The 22,640-nt window shown below is 46.7% G+C and overlaps 1 protein-coding gene across 6 annotated transcripts in view; it reads right to left on the bottom strand.

Annotated features, from left to right (window-relative positions):
* CANX (calnexin) overlaps positions 1-22,232 on the bottom strand; it is a 36,818-nt gene extending 14,586 nt beyond the window's left edge. For 2 of the 6 annotated variants that reach the window (XM_033178515.1, XM_033178516.1), the window contains exons 1-8: positions 22,034-22,214; positions 13,615-13,788; positions 13,131-13,204; positions 12,267-12,325; positions 10,161-10,302; positions 9,635-9,716; positions 8,639-8,831; positions 911-1,100 (exon numbers count right to left, since the gene is read on the bottom strand). In XM_033178515.1, the coding sequence (XP_033034406.1) occupies positions 911-1,100; positions 8,639-8,831; positions 9,635-9,716; positions 10,161-10,302; positions 12,267-12,325; positions 13,131-13,204; positions 13,615-13,788; positions 22,034-22,135 (1,016 nt within the window). In that variant the 5' untranslated portion in view covers positions 22,136-22,214. Of the gene's footprint in view, positions 1-910; positions 1,101-8,638; positions 8,832-9,634; positions 9,717-10,160; positions 10,303-12,266; positions 12,326-13,130; positions 13,205-13,614; positions 13,789-18,369; positions 18,445-21,532; positions 21,730-21,809 lie in introns of those variants that run through there. The other 4 variants (XM_033178518.1, XM_033178520.1, XM_033178517.1 and 1 more) reach the window with 4 other exon arrangements.
* Positions 22,233-22,640: the final 408 nt, after the last annotated feature.

The following is a 22,640-nucleotide window of genomic DNA, read 5'->3' as shown; positions in this document are numbered from 1 at the left end:
ACAAAAAGGAGCAAAAAACCTAAATGTCCACCCAGACAGGGATAAATAAAATGTGGCATTATCAAACCAGTAGAATTTATTCAATCATAAAAAGGAATGCAGTACTGATACATGCTTCCACACAGATAAACCTGGAAAACACTGTGCTAAATGAAAGCAACTGGACAGAGAAAGCCACATACTGTATGATTCCATTTATATGAAATATACAAAGTAGACAACTGCAGAGAGGCAGAAAGCAGGTTAGTGGTTGCTGGGAGTTGTGGGGAGGAAACAGGGAGTGACTGCTTAATGGGTACAGGGGTCTTCTTAGGTGATAAAGCTAGTTAAGGTATATAATACTGAACAAGGCTAAGTCCAAATCTCATATGCACCAAATATACAAATAAACTTGGCATTTATACTAGTGCAGTATAAAAGTTCAGTTACATCTATCTTACCTTTCAAGGAGGAAAAAGATCATCTAGAATTTAATTGCTAGGCATAGGAGGATACTTTTACAAAGGGTAAGAATTTCTTCACTTTCTGACATTTCTGGAGTCACTGTATGAAGTTGGAAGCTCAAAGATAGCCATATACAAGAATCCAGCCCCAGCTATCTTCATTTCTCCTCACTCTTCAATGTGCACCCTACATAAAAGGCCATGTAATTTCTCCCTTGCATGTCAAGCTTATTGCTGCTCCTCTACTTCTGCATATGACATTCTTCAATCAGAAACAACCGTTCCCATATTCACCAACTCCTTGACTCTCACCCCTTTCCAGCTACTCTAACAGTTTCCCTACAGATTGGACTGCATCATGGATTACTGAAATTATCAGAGCTCACTCAACCAACATTTGGCTGTTCCAGCCACATGGAATATGTGGAATGCTTCCTTACACTTGAAGACAGGTCCCCAAGACTCACCAGTCATCTGGCTTGACAGCTTCTGGATCTGGGATTTTTGGTCTTTCATCCCAATCCTCGGGCTTCCGGTCTTCTGGGTCCTCAATTTCACGTGAAGGATTTACAGGAGGAGTCATGTCATTGAGCAGATTTCCACTATTCACCACAGATTGGTCAACTAGTATTTCAAAACTATTGTCTGGATTCAAGACTGAAAAAAACATTAAATGGAATTAAAAGCACTTAATTTCCCAAGCTCCCTTTACCATAATACAAAAGATCATGACTTCTAACATGAAGCAACAGAAGTATGACCTGAGGCTTTGGGGTAAGAACAATGCCTGGTTCTTGGGGTCTTGGGCAAGTTAGTGCCCATTTCCTTATGCACAAAACATGAATGCTTAGTTCCTCAGGTTTCTAAGAATTACAGCAAATGATAGTTAAAATCTTTAACACCAAAGACTTGACTTATAGACACTAAAAAAAAAAAAAAAAATCAAGAAACCTTAATAAACTAACACGATTATTGGGCTTATACATACATAACAGTGAGCAAATTAGTGGACTTATAACTACTTCCCATTACAAAAGCTCCATTTCTTTATTTCTTTTTTTTTTTTTTTTTGAGACGGAGTCTTGCTCTGTCGCCCAGGCTGGAGTGCAGTGGCCGGATCTCAGCTCACTGCAAGCTCCGCCTCCCGGGTTCACGCCATTCTCCTGCCTCAGCCTCCCGGGTAGCTGGGACTACAGGCGCCGCCACCTCGCCCAGCTAGTTTTTTGTAGTTTTTAGTAGAGACGGGGTTTCACCGTGTTAGCCAGGATGGTCTCGATCTCCTGTCCTCGTGATCCGCCCGTCTCAGCCTCTCAAAGTGCTGGGATTACAGGCTTGAGCCACCGCGCCCGGCCCATTTCTTTATTTCTAATAGAGCTGGTATTATTACCATGTCACTGAAATTACACAAACCTCTAATTTATTAAAACGCATGTCGGCCGGCGCGGTGGCTCAAGCCTGTAATCCCAGCACTTTGGGAGGCCGAGACGGGCGGATCACGAGGTCAGGAGATCGAGACCATCCTGGCTAACACGGTGAAACCCCGTCTCTACTAAAAATACAAAAACGAGCCGGGCGAGATGGCGGGCGCCTGTAGTCCCAGCTACTCGGGAGGCTGAGGCAGGAGAATGGCGTGAACCCGGGAGGCGGAGCTTGCAGTGAGCTGAGATCCGGCCACTGCACTCCAGTCCGGGCGACAGAGCGAGACTCTGCCTCAAAAAAAAAAAAAAAAAAAAAAACACAAAAAAAAACAAAACAAAACAAAAAAAAAAAAAACGCATGTCCACTCATGGTTCTATTTTTTAACTCCCACGGAGAATGAAAAAACAAGTTTAAATCCATAAAAGCTTTTTTTAAAATTTTATTTTATTTTTTTGAGACAGAGTCTCGCTCTGTCTCCCAGGCTGGAGTGCAGGGTGTGATCTCGGCTCACTGCAACTCCTGCCTCCCAGGTTCAAGCGATTCTCCTGCCTCAGCCTCCGGAGTAGCTGGAACTACAGGTGGCCCCGTGCCACCACACCCAGCTAATTTTTTGTATTTTAAGTAGAGATGGAGTTTTGCCATGTTGCCCAGCCTGGTCAATCCACCTAATCTCAGCCTCCCAAACTGTTAAGATTACAGGGGTGAGCCACCATGCCCAGCCACATGGGCCCCATAAAAGCATCTTAAGTGTGACGTATATTAAAGGCCAGATTCCACACCTAGATATCTAACACGTGGGTGATTGAGTTATAGCACATCCAGACAAGAAATCCTATGCTGCTGCATCAGTGATAATGAAAACGAATATTTTTGTGAGGAAGAACTTCACACTCTTTTGTTGTTAAGAAAGTTAGGGCTGGGTGTGGTGGCTCATGCCTGTAATCCCAGCACTTTGGGAGGCCAAGGCAGGTGGATCACTTGAGGCCGTGAGTTGGAGACCAGCCTGGCCAACATAGTGAAACCCTGTCTCTACTGAAAGTACAAAAACTAGGTGGGCACGTTGGTGCACACCTGTAAACTCAACTACTTGGGAGGCTAAGGCACAAGTATCGCTTGAACCCGGGAGGTGGAGATTGCAGTGTTTCTGTCTCAAAAAGAAAAAAATTAGGGTCAGGCGTGGTGGTTCATGCCTGTAATCCCAGCACTTTGGGAGGCTGAGGCGGACAGATCATGAGGTCAGGAGATCAACACCATCCTGGCTAACATGGTAAAACCCCGTCTCTACTAAAAATACAAAAAATTAGCTGGGCACGGTGGCGGGCCACCACTGCACTCCAGCCTGGGCGACAGAGTGAGACTCCGTCTCAAAACTAAAAAAAAAGTTAGATACAGCATGTAAAGTTGTATATGTGTACATACACATATGGACCAAGATATATCACAATGTTGATGTTAAGATAATTTTAAGTGACCTCTTTGTGTATGTTTTTTTTTTTTTTTTTTTTTGAGACGGAGTCTCGCTCTGTTGCCCAGGCTGGAGTGCAGTGGCCGGATCTCAGCTCACTGCAAGCTCCGCCTCCCGGGTTTACGCCATTCTCTCGCCTCAGCCTCCCGAGTAGCTGGGACTACAGGCGCCCGCCATCTCGCCCGGCTAATTTTTTGTATATTTTAGTAGAGACGGGATTTCACCGTGTTAGCCAGGATGGTCTCCATCTCCTGACCTCGTGATCCGCCCGTCTCGGCCTCCCAAAGTGCTGGGATTACAGGCTTGAGCCACCGCGCCCGGCCTGTTTTTTTTTTTTCTTTTTCTTTTTTTTTTTTTTTTTTTTTTGAGACGGAGTCTCGCTCTGCCGCCCAGGCTGGAGTGCAGTGGCCGGGTCTCAGCTCACTGCAAGCTCCGCCTCCTGGGTTTACGCCATTCTCCTGCCTCAGCCTCCCAAGCAGCTGGGACTACAGGCGCCCGCCATGTCGCCCGGCTAGTTTTTTGTATTTTTTAGTAGAGACGGGGTTTCACCATGTTAGCCAGGATGGTCTCGATCTCCTGACCTCGTGATCCGCCCGTCTCGGCCTCCCAAAGTGCTGGGATTACAGGCTTGAGCCACCGCGCCCGGCCCTGTTTTTTTTTTTTCGAGATGGAGTCTCGCTCTGTCGCCCAGGTTGGAGTGCAGTGGTGCGATCTCGGCTCACTGCAAGCTCCGCCTCCCAGGTTCATGCCATTCTTCTGCCTCAGCCTCCCGAGTAGCTGGGACTACAGGCACCCACAAATGCACCCGGCTAATTTTTTGTATTTTTAGGAGAGATGGCGTTTCACGGTGGTCTCAATCTCCTGACCTCATGATCCACCCGCCTCAGCCTCCCAAAGTGCTGGTATTACAGGCATGCGCCACTGCACCCAGCCCATTGTGTGTTTTTTTTTTTTTTTTTTGAGACGGAGTCTGGCTCTGTCGCCCAGGCTGGAGTGCAGTGGCCGGATCTCAGCTCACTCAAGCTCCGCCTCCCGGGTTTCCGCCATTCTCCTGCCTCAGCCTCCCGAGTAGCTGGGACTACAGGCGCCAGCCACCCCGCCCGGCTAATTTTTTGTATTTTTTAGTAGAGATGGGGTTTCACCGTGTTAGCCAGGATGGTCTTGATCTCCTGACCTCGTGATCCGCCCATCTCGGCCTCCCAAAGTGCTGGGATTACAGGCTGGAGCCACCGTGCCCGGCCTGTGTTATGTTTTTATTGACATATCATACTTTTACATATTTTTGGGGTACATGTGATATTTTGGCAGGTGTATATAATGTGTAATGACCAAATCACAGTAATTGGATGGGCCGGGTGGCTCATGCCTATAATCCCAGCACTCTGGGAGGCTGAGGCAGGTGGATCATTTGAGCTTGGGAGTCTGAGACCAGGCTTACCAACATGGTGAAACCCCAACTCTACTAAACATACCAAACAATTAGCCGGGCATGGTGGCGCACGCCTGTAGTCCCAACTACTCGGGAGGCAGAGGCAGGAGAATCGCTTGAACCCAGGAGGCGGAAGTTGCAGTGAGCTGAGATCAGGCCACTGCACTCCAGCCTGGGCAACAGAGCAAGACTCCCATCTCAAAAAACAAACAAACAAAAAACCAAATCACAGTAATTGAAATATCTGTAACCTTAAACATTTACCTTTTCTTTCTTTTTATTTTATAGAGACAGTCTCACTCTGTCACTGAGGCTGAAGTGCACTGGCCCAATCACAGCTCACTGCAATCTCGAAATCCTGAACTCAAGGGATCCTTCCACACCACAGCCTCCCAAACATCTGGGACTACAGGTACATGCCACCAAGCCTGAAAAATTGTTTTTTTTTGTAGGAACAGGGTCTTACTATGCTGCCCGGGCTAGTCTAGAACTCCTGGCCTCAAGTGATCCTCCCACCTCAGCCTCCCAAAAGCGCAGGGATTATAGGCTTGAACCACTGCACCTGACTCCATTTACTTTTTCTTTGTATTGGGAACATTACAATTCTCTTCCAGCTATTCTGAAATATACCATAAATTGTTCTAACTATAATTTCTCTACTGAACTATCAAATATTAGAATTTATTCCTTCTACCTCATTGTATTTCTATACCAATTAACCAACTTGTCTTCAACCCTCTCCCTCGCTTGAAGTGTTTTCTTCTTGCTTATTTATGGCTTCTGAATTTCTGTACCTTAAATATGTATTACTTCTGGAAATAACAAAAAAAGGTTAGGCCGGGCACAGTGGCTCACACCTGTAATCCTAGCACTTTGGGAGGTCGAGGTGGGCGGATCAACTGAGATCAAGAGTTTAAGACCAGCCTGGCCAACAATGTGAAACCCTGAAACCCTGTCTACTAAAAATACAAAAATGAGTTGGGCATGATGGTGTGTGCCTGTAATCCCAGCTACCAGGGAGGCTGAGACGAGAGAATCGCTGGAACCCAGGAGGCGGAGGTTGCAGTGAGCCAAGATGGCGCCACTGCACTCCAGCCTGGGCAACAAAGCAAGACTCCATCACAAAAAAAAAAGAAAAAAGGTTATTATATTCTAGGCTGGGTACAGTGACTCACACCTGTAATCTAATCCCAGCACTTTCGGGGGCTGAGGCGGGCAGATCACTTGAGGTCAGGAGTCCAAGACCAGCCTGGCCAACATGGTGAAACGCGGTCTCTACTAAAAATAGAAAAATTAGCCGGGCATGGTGGCACAAGCTTGTAATCCCAGCTACTCAGGAGGCTGAGGCATGAGAATCACTGGAACCCAGGAGGCAGAGGTTATAGTAGGCCAAGATCATGCCACTGCACTCCACCCTGGGTGACAGAGCAACACTCCACCTCAAAAAAATTAAAAAGGTAGTCTAGGTGCAGTGGCTTATGCCTGTAACCCAGCACTTTGGGAGGCTGAGGCGGGCCATCACCTGAGGTCAGGAGTTTGAGACCAGCCTAACATGGAGAAAACCCGTCTCTACTAAAAAAAAAAAAATAATTAGCCAGGCATGGTGGCACATGCCTGTAATCCCAGCCACTCAGGAGACTGAGTCAGAAGAATCGCTTGAACACAAGAGGCAGAGGTTGTGGTGAGCCGAGATCACGCAATTGCACTCCAGCCTGGGCAACAAGAGTGAAACTCCCATCTCAAAAAAAAAAAAAAAAAAGTTATTATATTCTTCAGAAAGAAGCATGCCTATTTATGATCTCAAACTAGCAGGAAAAGCTTCAATAAACAAACCAAAATAAACCTGTATCAAAATGATTCAACTCAATTGTCAATTGTCCAGGTATTAGAGTATCCAAAGTTCAACTACAAGATACTTCTGAAAAACTATTTTCATTGGATGTATGTATAATTATATGTATAACTTATTCTATTATTCAACATCTCTCGACAACAACAACAACAAAAAAAGGAAGAAATTAGGTAGATCAGAAAAGCTCTTTATAGGATACCAAAAAAAAAATACCTTGTTTTTGGGGGGGGTGGGTGGGGAACAGAGTCTCATTGTGTGGCCCAGGCTGGAGTGCAACGGCATGACCTTGGCTCACCACAACCTCTGCCTCCCGGGTTCAAGTGATTCTCCTGCCTCAGCCTCCCGAGTAGCTGGGATTACAGGCACCCACCACTCTGCTTGGCTAGTTTTTGTATTTTCAGTAGAAACGAAGTTTCACCATATTGGCCAGGCTGGTCTTGAATAACTGACCTCAAGTGATCTGCTCACTTCCGTCTCCCAATGTGCTGGGATTACAGGTGTGAGCCACCGTGTCCAGCAAAAAAACACCAATTTTTTTTTTTTTTTTTTTTTGAGACAGAGTCTTACTGTCGCCCAGGCTAGAGTGCACTGTTGCAATCTCGGCTCACTGAAACCTCCACTTCCAGGGTTCAAGCAGTTCTCCTGCCTCAGCCACCTGAGTAGCTAGATGATAGGTACCCTCCACCACACCCAGCTAATTTTTGTATTTTTCACAGAGAAGGGGCTTCACCATGTCGGCCAGGCTGGTCTCAAACTCCTGACCTCAGGTGATCCGCCTACCTTGGACGCCCACAGTGCTGGGATTACAGCCATGAGCCACCGTGCCCGGCCAAAAATACCTATTCTTAAAATTATCTTGAACCTCAATTCTTGTGGAAAAGAAGTTTTTTGTTTTTTTGTGTGTATTTTTTTGTTTGAGACAGCATCTCACTCTCATCCAGGCTATGGTGCTGTGGCAAGATTATGGCTCACTACGGTCTTGACTTCCTGGGCTCAAGCAATCCTCCTACCTCAGCCTCCTGAGTAGCTGAAACTACAGGCACATGCCACTGTACTCATTTAATTTCTTAATATTTTGTAGAGACAGGGTTTCTCTACGTTGCCAGGCTGGTTTGGAACTCCTGGACTCAAGCAATCCATCCGACTCAGCCCCCAAAGTGTTAGGATTACAGGTGTGGGCCACCATACCTGGCCAAGAAGCTTCTTTTAATGCTGACAAATTAAGGTCATTTCCCAACTAAGATATTAAAGAGATTCTTTTCTTTAGTGAAGGGGGACAGAATCTTCCTCTGCCGCCCAGGCTGGAGGGCAATGATACAATCTCGACTCACTGCAGGGGGACAGAATCTTTCTCTGCCGCCCAGGCTGGAGGGCAATGATACAATCTCGACTCACTGCAACCTCTGCCTCCTGGGTTAATGTAATTCTGCTGCCTCAGCCTCCTGAGTAGCTAGGATTACACCAGCTACTTGACACCATGCCCAGCTAATTTTGGTAGTTTTAGTGTAAACGGGGTTTTACCATATTGGCTACGCTGGTCTCGAATGCCTGACCTCAAGTGATCCGCCCGCCTTGGCCTCCCAAAGTGCTGGTATTACAGGCATGAGCAACCATACCAGGCTGAGATTCTTCTTATTTGGAGGCTGGTGTACTCTCCAGATTTACTACCTTTTTTTTTTGAGATGGAGTCTCACTGTTGGAGTGTTGGAGGCTGGAGTGCTGTGGCACAATGATCTTGGCTCCCTCTCGGGTTCAAGCAATTCTCTTGCCTCAGCCTCCCAAGTAGCTGGGGTTACAGGGATGTGCCACCACACCTGGCTAATATTTTTATTTTTAGTAGAGATGGAGTTTCAACAGTTTGGCCAGACTGTTCTCGAATTCCTGATCTCAGGTGATCTGCCTGTCTCGGCCTGCCGAAGTGCTGGGATTACAGGTGTGAGCCACAGTGCCCAGCCAGATGTACAATCTTTAAAGTAAATGGATGATAAATATGTAATACCATAAGCCCCCAAACTAATGGTTTTTCTTACTTAGTGTGTAAAGATGTGTTTTCTTATCAGTAAAATAAGTCTTCAGATCTGCATCTGGCCTCTTAGCATGTTTTTCTTCATAAATACCCGTTTTGGGGTTTTTGTGTCGGAAGATGAAGTGCAGTTTATAGTCCTCTCCACATTTATCTGGACCAAACATAATCGTATACGGGGTCTTGTCGTGGAACTGATCCTTCAGAAACAAAAAAGGAGTATTTGAAGTCACTGTAGTCAAAGTGTTCAAAAGCAACGTTTCAAAAGTGTATGGTAATTCCTCTTATAAAATTCCAAATATATTAATGACAGTTACTGGAAAAGCTAACTACAAGTTTGTTTAGTGAAAAGGAATAACAAGCAATCATCAGTAAATTTAAAATAACATTTAAGTGCCTAAAAAAAGTAATGCACACATCTAGACAGTTACTGCTTCCTCACAAAACAAAGAAATAAGCTTGCTAAAACTAAAACTTACACAGAAGCAAAACCAGAAATTCAGATAAAAACAGTTGGTAACAACTCTGTAATTTACACTTTGAATAAAAAGCACATTAGTGTCAAAGTCAATATTCCCAACTCATCAAAAAAGTTAAACAGCAGGAGGAAGCCTTTATTTTCACAAGAATTACAAAATTCTTTTTTTTTTTTTTTGAGATGGAGTCTCGCTCTGTCGTCCAGGCTGGAGTGCAGTGGTGCAATCTCGGCTCACTGCAAGCTCCACCTCTCGGGTTCATGGCATTCTCCTGCCTCAGCCTCCCGAGTGGCTGGGACTACAGGTGCCCACCACCACGCCTGGCTAGTTTTTTTATTTTTAGTAGAAACGGGGTTTTACCATGTTAGCCAGGATGGTCTCAATCTCCTGACCTCGTGACCCGCCTGCCTCGCCTTCCCAAAGTGCTGGGATTACAGGCATGAGCCACTGTACCTGGCGCAAATTACAAAATTCTTACAAGGTAGTAGTGGGTGTCTAGCTACATTCCAGAAATGGGAATTACATACCAGGTTGAGCTCTGGTGTTTTAGAAAGCAGTTTCACATAGGCACCACCACATTCTATTCCATTTTGGAAATTAACCTCGTACCTAATATCAGAGAGAAAAGCAGAAAACCGTATGGCATTTTGAAAGATCCAAACTCTCTTAATGTATTTCCTCGCTCCCTCATCTTGGTCATGTTTTATCATAGGTCAAATGTTTACCCTTACAAAGGATTCCATCTTCTGTTGTTTTTGAATAGCTATCCCACAAAAATAAACAAAATTAAATTGAACATTAATGTAGATTTCCAGTTAATTTGTTCTGCAAAATCTACAAGTTATTTACAGTCAGAAAAATGAGTAACCAGTTTGTTTCAAAATAATTTATTAGGCAGGAAAAACTATTAATTACGAGGCGTTTAAATTCACCCAAAAATGCCTACCACAAGTTATATAATCTCATAATTTTTTAACATAGAATAAGAGTTGTATAATGTCTTCTAAGATTACCCTTTGTAGAAAGCTTTTATCCAACAAGCATTTCACTTACTGAACAATGAGAGGCTTGGTGTCAAATAGGAAGGGCTTGTTCAGTTTAGCGGAGATGGCATGATGCTTGGCCCGAGACATCAATACAAGTCCTTTATCACCTGGAAGCTTTGATTCCTTCATTTCATCTACCTCCCACTTTCCTACAAGACAAAACAAAAAAGTTCTACTCCTTAACTCTACCTCTGAAGGTCCTACAAACGCCAAAAAACAAAAAAACAAAACAAAGAAAAACCTCCTAGTTGCATAAATATATTATACTGGGGCAGCCATGGTGGCTCACACCTGTAATCCCAGCACTTAGGGAGGCTGAGGGCAGGCGGATCACTCGAGGTCAGGACTTCGAGACCAGTCTGGCCAACATGGTGAAACCTCATTGCTAATAAAAACACAAAAATTAGCCGGGCGTGGTGATGGGCACCTGTAATCCCAGCTACTCAGTAGGCTGAGGCAGGAGAATCGCTTGAATCCAAGAAACAGAGGTTGCGGTGAGCCAAGATCACGCCACTCTATTCCAGCAGCCTGGGCAGCAAGAGTGAGACTCCGTCTCAAGAAAGTAAATAAATAGGCCGGGCGCGGTGGCTCAAGCCTGTAATCCCAGCACTTTGGGAGGCCGAGACGGGCGGATCATGAGGTCAGGAGATCGAGACCATCCTGGCTAACACGGTGAAACCCCGTCTCTACTAAAAAATACAAAAAACTAGCCGGGCGAGGTGGCGGGCGCCTGTAGTCCCAGCTACTCGGGAGGCTGAGGCAGGAGAATGGCGTAAACCCAGGAGGCGGAGCTTGCAGTGAGCTGAGATCCGGCCACTGCACTCCAGCCTGGGCAACAGAGCGAGACTCTGTCTCAAAAAAAAAAAGAAAGTAAATAAATAAATAAACACACTTTATTTGGCAAATATTATTAGGATATGGTTTTTTAAAACTGTAGTATATTATACTGTCTTGAAATAACCTATTTCCAACATTCAGCAGCACGGGTGATTAAACAGATCTAATCCTATTAAATATAAGGCTACACATGCACACCTCAACCTTAAATAAAAGACACATTACGCAATGCACAAAGGTGGCAAAACTTCCATGCAAAAATCTTTTTTTTTTTTTTTTGAGACGGACTCTCACTCTGTTGTCCAGGCTGGAGTGCAATGGCACGATCTCTGCTCACTGCAAGCTCTGCCTCCCAGGTTCACACCATTCTCCTGCCTCAGCCTCCCGAGTTGCTGGGACTACAGGCGCCCGCCACCATGCCTAGCTAATATTTTTGCATTTTTAGTAAAGGCGGGGTTTCACCATTAGCCAGGATGGTCTCGATTTCCTGATCTCCTGATCCGCCCGCCTCGGCCTCCCAAAGTGCTAGGATTACAGGCATGAGACACCACGCCCAGCCTCTTTTTTTTTTTTTTTTGAGATGGAGTCTCTCTCTGTCGCCCAGGTTGGAGTGCAGTGGTGTGATCTCGGCTCACTGCAAGCTCTGCCGCCCGGGTTCACACCATTCTCCTGCCTCAGCCTCCCCAGCAGCTAGCACTACAGGCACATGCCACCACACCCGGCTTATTTTTTGTATTTTTAGTAGAGACAGGTTTCACTGTGTTAGCCAGGATGGTCTCGATCTCCTGATCTCGTGATCCACCTGCCTTGAATTCCCAAAGTGCTGGGATTACAGACGTGAGCCACTGTGCCCAGCTGGAAAAAAATTTTTTTTTTTTTTTTTGAGACAGAGTCTTGCTCTGTCGCCCAGGCTGGAGTGCAGTGGCCGGATCTCAGCTCACTGCAAGCTCCGCCTCCCGGGTTCACGCCATTCTCCTGCCTCAGCCTCCCGAGTAGCTGGGACTACAGGCGCCGCCACCTCGCCTGGCTAATTGTTTGTATTTTTAGTAGAGACGGGGTTTCACCGTGTTAGCCAGGATGGTCTCGATTTCCTGACCTCGTGATCCACCCGTCTCGGCCTCCCAAAGTGCTGGGATTACAGGCTTGAGCCACCGCGCCCAGCCCGGAAAAATCTTAAAGCTTACGATTTCCTTTTAAACTAGTCTTAGGAAATGTCATGGAGACAACATGTCAAACCTCTATCTGCTATTATATCTAAACCAAATGGAATTCTCACCATCATATTTGGCAATTTCATCATCGGTATCATCTTTCTTGGCTTTGGATAAAATCCACCTGTAAGTAACACAAATCCCAAAATCAGTCTTAAAAATGACAGTTGTCTTGCGAGGGAAAATTATGTAAATACTCATAAAAATAAGATTTATTCTGCTCTTAGCCTATTTAACCACTTTACTTCCAACCTTTAAATCTGTCACACAACTAATGATAATACATTATCTTCAACTCACAAACCTATATGAAAAAGTACCAAACCTATGAGATAATTCCACTGATGTTTCAAGATCAAGACAAGATTTTTTTTCCCTCAATCAAAGAACAAAATATAGGGTAGAGTGTGGGAGGGAAAGGAGTGGAAGTAAAACCCACAAATTCCAAAAGACTATTTTCCTACATGGATGTTAACACTGAAGATATTAAAGTTAGAAATTTCAAGCCAGATGCAGTGGCTCACGCCTTAATCCCAACAATTTGGGAGGCTGAGGCAGGTGGATCACCTGAGATCAGGAGTTCAAGACCAGCCTGGCCAACATGTTAAAACCCCATCTCTACTAAAAAAAAAAAAAAAACCACAAAAATTAGCTAGCATGGTGGCACATGCCTATACTCCCAGCTACCTCAGAGGCTGAGGCAGGAGAATCACTTGAACCCAGGAGGTGGAGGTTGTGGTGAGCTGAGATCATGCCATTGCACCCCACCCCGGGCAAAAGAGTGAAATTCCGTCTCAAAAAATAAATAAATAAAATAAAATAAAGTTAGACATTTCACTATATAAGATGCTATCCAAAAAGGAATCCACTATCTCATCTTATTTACATAATGTTTGCCTCTAAGATATATTTCTCTGGAAAACACTTACCCTGACAGAGTTCCTCTGTCAAAAGAATCAGCAAAATATACTTCCCCTGTTGGAACTGGAGCTTTGTAGGTGACCTGTGTTAAATATATAAATGAATTAAAAATTTAAATTTTCAGCAACATGCCTTTTTACCTAGAACCATATATCCTGGTTTGCTTTCAACTGTTACAAAAATTTCATAGCTAGCCTTCAAATTCAACCCATATAATTGGCCTTTAGCAAGATATAACAAAGGCTGCCAGCGAGATCAATAAGTATTTTAGCAAATTTTGCTTTGCCTTTGAAAACGTTCCAAATTTATCTTCACGATGTTTTTCTTTTATATTTTATTAGATATGATATCTCCCTGTGTTGCTCAGGCTGGACTCACACTCCTGTCCTAGGCCTCCTGAGTAGTTGAGACTACATGTCCCTGCACCTGGCTATCTTCATAATTTTATCATCTCAAGAGGTAAAAGGAATAGATTCAAAGACCATTTCAAACCTTGGGAGATGAAGGAGGAGCAGTGGTATCTGGTTTTGAGTCTTCTACCTCTTCAATGACATCGTCAAGGTCATCCTCAATATCAATCACATCATCATCATGTCCATCATGAGCCTCAACAATAACAGTTCCAAGTACCAGTAACATACATAGCAACCACTTCCCTTCCATGATCTACACATAAAAAGAGCAAAATCAGTTAAATGTATTGCCACTTATCAAACTTCATAAAGACCACTACCTCTCTCTCTCTCATTTAAAATTAAAGCTTTCAAATCACAGAGCTAAAAAGAACTTATTATTTCATTTTATAGATAAGAAAAGGCAGCCTAGAGAGGATAAAGGGTTTCCCCAAAATCAGTTAGAAGATTCCATTTCTAGAAAATTTCAAAATAAAACTGAAACATACACAACCATCCTCATATAGAGAGGATTGGTTACACAGATGTGGGGCATTCAAATACAATTTCCAACAAACTTTTGCATTTGTAAAGTGCTTTACAACAGACAAAAGCCCTTTCATACACTAATTTACAATGGGTACCTGTTAAAACATTACAATGAAATAACAGAGATGGCAGGGCGCCGTGGCTCACACCTGTAATCCCAGCACTTTGGGAGGCCATGGCAGGTGGATCACTAGGTCAGGAGTTCAAGACCAGCCTGGCCAACATGGCGAAACTCTGTCTCTACTAAAAATACAAAAACTAGTTGGGCGCGATGGTGGGTGCCTGTAGTCTCAGCTACTTGGGAGGTTAAAGCAGGAGAATTGCTTGAACCCAGGAGGCGGAGCCTGCAGTGAGCCAAGATCGCACCACTACACTCTAGCCTGGGTGACAGAACAAGACTCCGTCTCAAAAAAAATAAATAAATAACACAGCAGATAATTCCTCTCACATTAAAGGTTTAATATGGATACTGTTGCTCAAATATCACCAATAGACATGTTTTCAAATTAGTGTTTTAGAACTCAACAAGAATATTAAACTAAGAACAAGCTACTTTTAAAATTTATATATTTACTTTATTTATTTATTTTGTGATGGACTCTCCCTCCGTCGCCCAGGCTGGAGTGCAGTGGCACCATCTCAGCTCACTGCAACCTCCGCCTCCCAGGTTCAAGCAATTCTCCTACCTCAGCCTCTTCAGTAGCTGGGATTACAGGCACCCGCCACCACGCCCGGCTAATTTTTGTACTTTTAGTAGAGACGGGGTTTCATCATGTTGGCCAGGCTGGTCTCAAACTCCTGACCTCAGGTGATCTGCCTGCCTCAGCCTCCCAAAGGGCTAGGGCTAGGATTACAGGCGTGAGCCACCGCACCTGGACAAAACAAGCTACTTTTTTTTTTTTTTTTTGAAATGGAGTCTTACTCTATCGCCAGGCTGGAGTACACTGGCGCTATCTTGGCTCACTGCAACCTCTGCCTCCTGGGTTCAAGGGATTCTCCTACCTCAGCCTCCCAAGTAGCTGGGATTACAGGTGTACAGGTGTGCACCACCACACCCAGCTAATTTTTGTATTTTTAGTAGAGACGGGTTTTCACCATGTTGGCCAGGATGGTCTCAATCTCTTGACCTCATGATCCGCCCACTTCGGCCTCCCAAAGTGCTAGGATTACAGGAGTGAGCCACTGTGCCTGGCCAACAAGCTACTTTTATCTCTTATTTTCTAACCACGTAAGTGCTCTGTGTATTATATTAGACATGTCTTGGGTGGTAGTGGGCTCTCTTTCCAAGGACCACAGATCTAAAGAAATAAAAACTGAGCTACACAGATGCACAAGATGATGTGGTCGGTAGCAGGTAAATTTTCATTTTTGGCCCTGAGAAAGTACAGCTAAAAGGTGGGGGAGAAAACAAGTAGACGATATACAATTAGAAATGTGTGCACACACATGCACAAGATGTCCTTTTCTCCTCACATCCTCTGCCCACAGAGTCACCCGATCAATCCTAGTCTTTCATTCTTCTCCATTACTGACATCAGGATACTTAATGTTACCTTGCATTACTATGGCCTCTAGTTTCTTCCTCCTCTTTCAAGCTATCCTACAACAAGATAGACTCATCACCCAAAAACTATCATGAGTCCATGTCTGCAAAAATGTCTAAGTCTTTAGCTAGCAATCAGCACCCTCTCCCTCCACAGCTGCTCTACGTGCCGTTCCCCCAAGAATCTTCAACTCCCTCGATTAAGACCTTATTTCCCAGCCTGGCCAACATAAACACAGCCTGACCCCGTCTCTACCAAAACAAAACAAAACAAAAACCACGATCCTGTCTCTACAAAAATTCAAAAAAAGAAAACTTCACCCAGACATGGTAGCACACACACCTGTTGTCCCAGCTACTCAGGAGGCTAAGGTAGGAGAAGCTTGAGCCTGACAGGTTGAAGCTGAAGTGAGCCATTGGGCAGGGTGGGGTGGCTCATGCTTGTAATCCTAGCACTTTGGGAGGCTGGTAGACTGCCTGAGCTCAGAAGTTTGAGACCAGCTAGGGAAACATGGTGAAAGTCCGTTTCTACTAAAATACAAAAAATTAGCCAAGCATGGTGGTGCACATCTGTAGCCGCAGCTACTCAGGAGGCTGAGGGAGGAGTATTGCTTGAACCTGGGAGGTGGAGGTTGCAGTGACCCGAGATGGCACCACTGCACTCCAGCCTGGGCCACAGAGAGAGACTCCACCTCCTCAAAAAATAAAAATAAAAAATATGCCAGGCGCAGTGGCTCACGCCAATAATCCCAGCACTTTGGGAGACGAAGGCAGACTGATCACCTGAGGTCAGGAATTCAAGACCAGCCTGGCCAACATGGCAAAACGCTGTCTCTACTAAAATACAAAAATTAGCTGGGCAGGCTGGGCGTGGTGGTTCACACCTGTAATCACAGCACTTTGGGAGGCCGAGGCAGGTGGATCACCTGAGGTGGGGAGTTCAAGACCAGCCTGACCAACATGGAGAAACCCCGACTCTACTAAAAATACAAAATTAGGGCCAGGTGCGGTGGCTCAAGCCTATAATCCCAGCACTTTGGGAGGCCCAGACGAGCGGATCACGAGGTCAGGCGATCGAGACCATCCTGGCTAACACAGTGAAACCCCGTCTCTACTAAAAAGTACAAAAAACGGCCGGGCGCGGTGGCTCAAGCCTGTAATCCCAGCACTTTGGGAGGCCGAGACGGGTGGATCACGGGGTCAGGAGATCGAGACCATCCTGGCTAACACGGTGAAACCCCGTCTCTACTAAAAAATACAAAAAACTAGGCCGGGCGCGGTGGCTCAAGCGTGTAATCCCAGCACTTTGGGAGGCCGAGACGGGCGGATCATGGGGTCAGGAGATCGAGACCATCCTGGCTAACACGGTGAAACCCCGTCTCTACTAAAAAGTACAAAAAACTAGCCGGGCGTGGTGGCGGGCGCCTGTAGTCCCAGCTACTCAGGAGGCTGAGGCAGGAGAATGGAGTGAACCCGGGAGGCGGAGCTTGCAGTGAGCTGAGATCCGGCCACTGCACTCCAGCCTGGGCGACAGAGCAAGACTCCGTCTCAAAAAAAAAAAAAAAAATACAAAAAACTAGCCGGGTGAGGTGGCGGGCACCTGTAGTCCCAGCTACTCGGGAGTCTGAGGCAGGAGAATGGCGTAAACCCGGGAGGCGGAGCTTGCAGTGAGCTGAGATCCGGCCACTGCACTCCCGCCTGGGCGACAGAGCGAGACTCCATCTCAAAAAAAAAAAAAAAAAAAAAAAATTACAAAAAACTAGCCAGGCGAGGTGGCAGGCGCCTGTAGTCCCAGCTGCTCGGGAGGCTGAGGCAGGAGAATGGCGTGAACCCGGGAGGCGGAGCTTGCAGCGAGCTGAGATCCGGCCACTGCACTCCAGCCTGGGCGGCAGAGCGAGACTCCGTCTCAAAAAAAAAAAAAAAAAACACAAAATTAGGCAGACGTGGTGGCCAGCTACTCGGGAGGCTGAGGCAGGAGAATTGCTTTAAACTGCGAAGTGGAGTTTGCAGTGTGAGTTGAGATCATGCCACTGCACTGGGCCTGGGCGACAGAGTGAGACTGTCTCAAAAAATAAAAAATAAAGTCAGCTGTGATGGCACCACTGCATTCAAGCCTGGGCAACAGAGTAAGACTGTCTCAAACAAATAAACAGAAAAAGAAAGCAGAGTTTCAGAGATATTTGCAGACCCATGTTCATAGCAGTACTACTCACAACAGCCAAGAGTCAGAAGCAACCCAAATGTCCATCAATGGATGAATGATTAAACCAAATGTGGTATAGGCATACAATGGAATACTATTCAACCTCAAAAAGGAAGGAAATCCCATATGCTAAGTAAAATAAGCAATTCAGAAACAGATACCACAAAGTTTTTTTTTTTTTTTTTTTTTTTTTTTTTGAGGCGGAGTCTTGCTCTGTCGCCCGGACTGGAGTGCAGTGGCGGATCTCAGCTCACTGCAAGCTCCGCCTCCCGGGTTCCCGCCATTCTCCTGCCTCAGCCTCCCGAGTAGCTGGGACTACAGGCGCCCGCCGCCTCGCCCGGCTAGTTTTTGTATTTTTAGTAGAGACGGGGTTTCACCGTGTTCGCCAGGATGGTCTCGATCTCCTGACCTCGTGATCCGCCCGTCTCAGCCTCCCAAAGTGCTGGGACTTACCACAAAGTTTTAAAAAAGAATGAAGAAAGAAAGGGAGGGAGGGAGGGAAGAAGGGAGAGAAAGCTGAGCTTAATTTCTGGTCTCCTGGTTGGCATGGTGGTTCCCACCTGTAATCCCAGAACTCTGGGAGTCGGAGGAAGCAGGATGATCGCTTGACCAGCCTGGGCAACAAAGTGAGGTATCTATGAAAAATTAAAAAAAAAAAAAATTAGCTAAGAGTAGTGTCATCCACCTGTAGTTCCAGCTACTCAGGAGGCTGAGGCAGGAAGATCACTTGAACCAATAAGCACAGGAGTTTAAGACTGCAGTGAGCAATAATCACACCACTGCACTCCAGCCTGATGACAGAGCAAGACCCTGTCTCCAAAAAAAAAGTAGGGCCGGGCGCAGTGGCTCACACCTGTAATCCCAGCACTTTGGGAGGCCGAGGCAGGTGGACTGCCTGAGCTCAGGAGTTTGCAACCGGCCTGGACAACCCAGTGAAACCCCATCTCTACTAAAATACAAAAAAATGGGCCGGGCATGGCGGCCCTGTAGTACCACCTACTTGGGAGGCTGAAGCAGGAGAACTGCTTGAACCCGGGAGACAGCGGTTGCAGTGAGCCAAGATCACACCACTGCACTCCAGCATGGGTGACAGAGGGAGACTCAGTCTCAAAAAAAAAAAAAAAGTGCATCTGTTGCAGTAACAAAGAATTCAACCAGGACTTTCCTGACAAGTTTTACCATAAGCTATATAGGTTATAACTGTGTTTAGGTACTTTTATTATTTCCTAGGAGTTATTATGAACTATGTATTCTATTTGCACTTTTTTTTTTTCTTTCTGAGATGGAGTCTCACTCTGTCACCCAGGCTGGAGTGCAATGGCACCATCTCCGCTCACTGCAACCTCCGTGCCTTTCAGGTTCAGTGATTCTCCTGTCTCAGCCTCCCGAGTAGCTAGAGGTTAATTTTTTTTCTGTATTTTTAGTAAAGACAAGGTTTCACCATGTTGGCGAGGCTGGTCACCAAATCCTGGCCTCAAGTAATCTGCCCCCCTTAGCCTCCCAAAGTGCTCAAACTACAGGCGTGAGAGCCACCGTGCCCAGCCAATTCATTCCACTTTTTAAAGTAGTTCCATGTTCACCGTTTTATCTACCCCTCCCATTTGCCCCCTAAAGGTGAAGAACCCAGGAGACTTCTTATTCCTAAAGTTACGGAAACCAAAGTGGGACAAAAGCTACCGGCGGTGGCTCACGCCTGTAATCCCAGCACTCTGGGAGGCTGAAGCGGGTGGTTCATGAGGTCAGGAGATGGAGACCATCCTGGCTAACACGGTGAAACTCCGTCTCTACTGAAAAATACAAAAAAATTAGCCGGGTGTGGTGGTGGGCACCTGTAGTCCCAGCTACTCGGGAGGCTGAGGTAGGAGAATGGAGTGAACCTGGGAGGCGGAGCTTGCAGTGGGCCGAGATCGCGCCACTGCACTCCAGCCTGGGTGACAGAGCGAGACTCCGCCATCAAAAAAAAAAAAAAAAAAAAAAAGCTACCACACTGGGCCCACAATTCAAGTTTAATGAGCCTGCAATTCATGCTCACCAACTGCCACTTCATCCCCTTAAGCTGTCTTCCAGGGCAAAGAGAACTCTAACTACAAGGATGCGATAGTGTGATTGCCAAAACGGCAGCAACGACTTTTGTCAAAACATTTACCCCTTGTGGCCCTGAGAAGATAATGCGCTAAATGAACTGTGGAGTCAAGATAGTAAAGTGTGGGGGAATGCTGACACCCACTTGCAGACAAGCCAGAAAATTTCTGTTGTGCAACACTGACCCCACACACAGTTCACTCGAGCATTCTCATGACCCAGTTACCTGGCTTGTTTGTGCACCCTGGTTGATGCAAAGAACTCCCACATAGTCCTTTACCTCTGCTGTAAGTATAATTATACCAAATGTACAACAGTTGATTAACATGGCAGTTGATTCTATTCATGACCCTCAAACAATATTGGGAAAAGACTGAGATACAGAATGATTTTAAAGATCAATAAAATTCTTCCCCCTTAAAAAAAAATCTAATTAAAAACTTAAGCAAAATCTTCCATTTCCTAAATCAGAGGTAAAAAGACTTAACTATAGTTCATCTTGTCCTCTCAATCTTTTAATATTAAGCTCAGTTTAACTTCCCTCAACCAGCAATCACTTGTGTCATACCTAACAGTTAATACACAATGCCCAGTTTCTTCCATCACCATAACTGTGACTTCAGGTCCTGGGAAACAGGACTGAACCAGTTCACTAGGATGGCAGTGTATTGGTCCAAAGGCATTCAGATTATAATAATGTATTGCAGTTATAGGGCAGTTACTAAATGTCGGACTTTCCTTATTGTATACATATCTGAATTTGATCCTCACAAATCCATCAGGTGTTATCATATCCATTACTTGACAAGAACGGGGGCACAAAGGGTAAGAAAACTGCCGAAGTTCACAGAGCAACAAATGACCAATGAAAGACTTGGGCCAGGGCCTTAACGTTAACCACGGCACTGCCTATCCCTGAACTATAATCCCAGCACCATCATTAAAGTAATCGCATGACCTTGGGCCAGTCATTTCACACCTCTAGGCCTCCACTGTAAAAACAGATGCATTAGATGAGTTTTCGGTTGCTTTCCTGCTTTTAACGCCCTGTCCATCTCCAGCTGGATGAGTCCCCTCCAGAACAGGTGCTGTAACTGTTAAGTTTCTCAACCACTGCGTGTTCTCCTTCTAGTACATTCCCCTTTCTCTTCACGGAGCTAGGGTCCAGTCTTCTCTTTGGATTTTCAAATATTAAACTAACGCTAATCCTAAACATTCCCTCTCGGTCTAATACCATCCTTCCCTACTACTAGGGGTACACAGCAGGCCCGATTCCACTCTACACTTTTACCCAGTTACTCCAGCCCACCTCGCGGCTGCCCAGGCAGCAGGCAGAGGCCTAAGAAAGCCCTAGAAGCAAAGCCATAGGAATAAGTCAGCTTTCCCAGAGGTCAAAGAAAGCTGTAGGGCCACCTGCCACGCCTCCCGACCCCGGCGGCGCGGCCTGGGCCCGCTCCCCAACCAAAGAGGCCCGAATTCGGGCCTCCCCGCTCTCGGCGCGCGCGTCGGACAGGGCCTGGGCCCTCAAGAGCCAGCCCGACCCCTTAGTCCCCGGCCACGCCCGACCCCTCAGCCTCAGAGGCGCTCCCAGCCCCCGGGGTCCTCACAGGCCCGAGGACGCATTCAGGTCTCCCGTCTCACCTCTAGCCTCCCGGGGACCGCGGGGGTGCCCGTGCCCCTTCCCCCCCGCACACCTGGCCCCGCGCCGCAGTAAAGACAGAGGCGGAGGCGGCCCGACCGTCACGTGCCGCAGGACCAAAAACCCTCGGACACCGCTGCCGCGCGAGCGAGCCCCACCGCACTAAGCCCGGCCCTGCGCCCGCCCCTGACCCCTGAGTAGCCACAGCCGGCGCCAAGTCCCGCCCTCCCGCGCAAGCCCCGACATCCGGTTGGCCGGCGTGGGCATCGCTCTACGCACCGTCCCATACGCCCCCTACGGCTATTCTTCGTGGAGTGTGAAGATTGGTCGGGAGTGAGGCAGGAAGTGGCTGTTGGTTGGGCGGGAGGTGAGGGGGCGGGCCACGCTGGATCGAGACCGCCGGGCGCGCGCGTCCCGGGGCGGGGCTGGCTTAACAGGCGTTCCCCGCTCGGTTGCCGTGGTGCCTTCGGGGGCGTTCCAACCCAACCCCCAGTGGCCCTCACCCGTCTAGTGGCTGGAGCCGAGACTTGGGACGCATCGCGTGCCCTTAGCTGACAGGGCAAACGGCAGCAGGCAGAAAGGGTAGGAGTCCGACGATCAGCCATCAAGGAGGGCCGGTTGCAGCGAACGCGGGCCCCTGTGGGCGTGAGCAGAACCCAGCGCGGGCGCCTGGCCGGCCAGGCGTGCACCGCTCCGCGCTGTGTGAGCCGGCGCCGCAGTTCCTGCAGAGTCATGGCTCGGCCCAGGAGGCTACGCAGCCTAGTCGCCCAGTATAACACACAGGCCAGAGTAATATAATCCGAGGTTATTTGAACTTTCAATTTATGTTCCTGAAGTGAGATTAGGTGTCAGGGCAGAGGATGAGCCCTGAGATACAGGGATGACAGGATGAGAGCAGGCATGGTGCCCTGGCAAGATTTCAGATAGGCCACCATTTTAGTAACCCACTCTTAGCACGTCTTCAGTTTTCAGTATGCTGAGAACCTCACAAAATGGAAGTGGCCCCGGGTTTTTCTAGACCTTTCGAGATCTTGATCTCTTGTCCTCTGTTTGGACACCCAAAGGCTTGAAAACTTGGGTGGAAAACACTAGAATCAGCGGATGTATCAC

Source organism: Trachypithecus francoisi, unplaced genomic scaffold, assembly GCF_009764315.1.
Source record: "Trachypithecus francoisi isolate TF-2019V2 unplaced genomic scaffold, Tfra_2.0 Lachesis_group2, whole genome shotgun sequence".
NCBI lineage: Eukaryota > Metazoa > Chordata > Mammalia > Primates > Cercopithecidae > Trachypithecus > Trachypithecus francoisi.
Note: the sequence above shows the minus strand (reverse complement) of the source record. Positions and strands in the feature narration are given on the sequence as shown.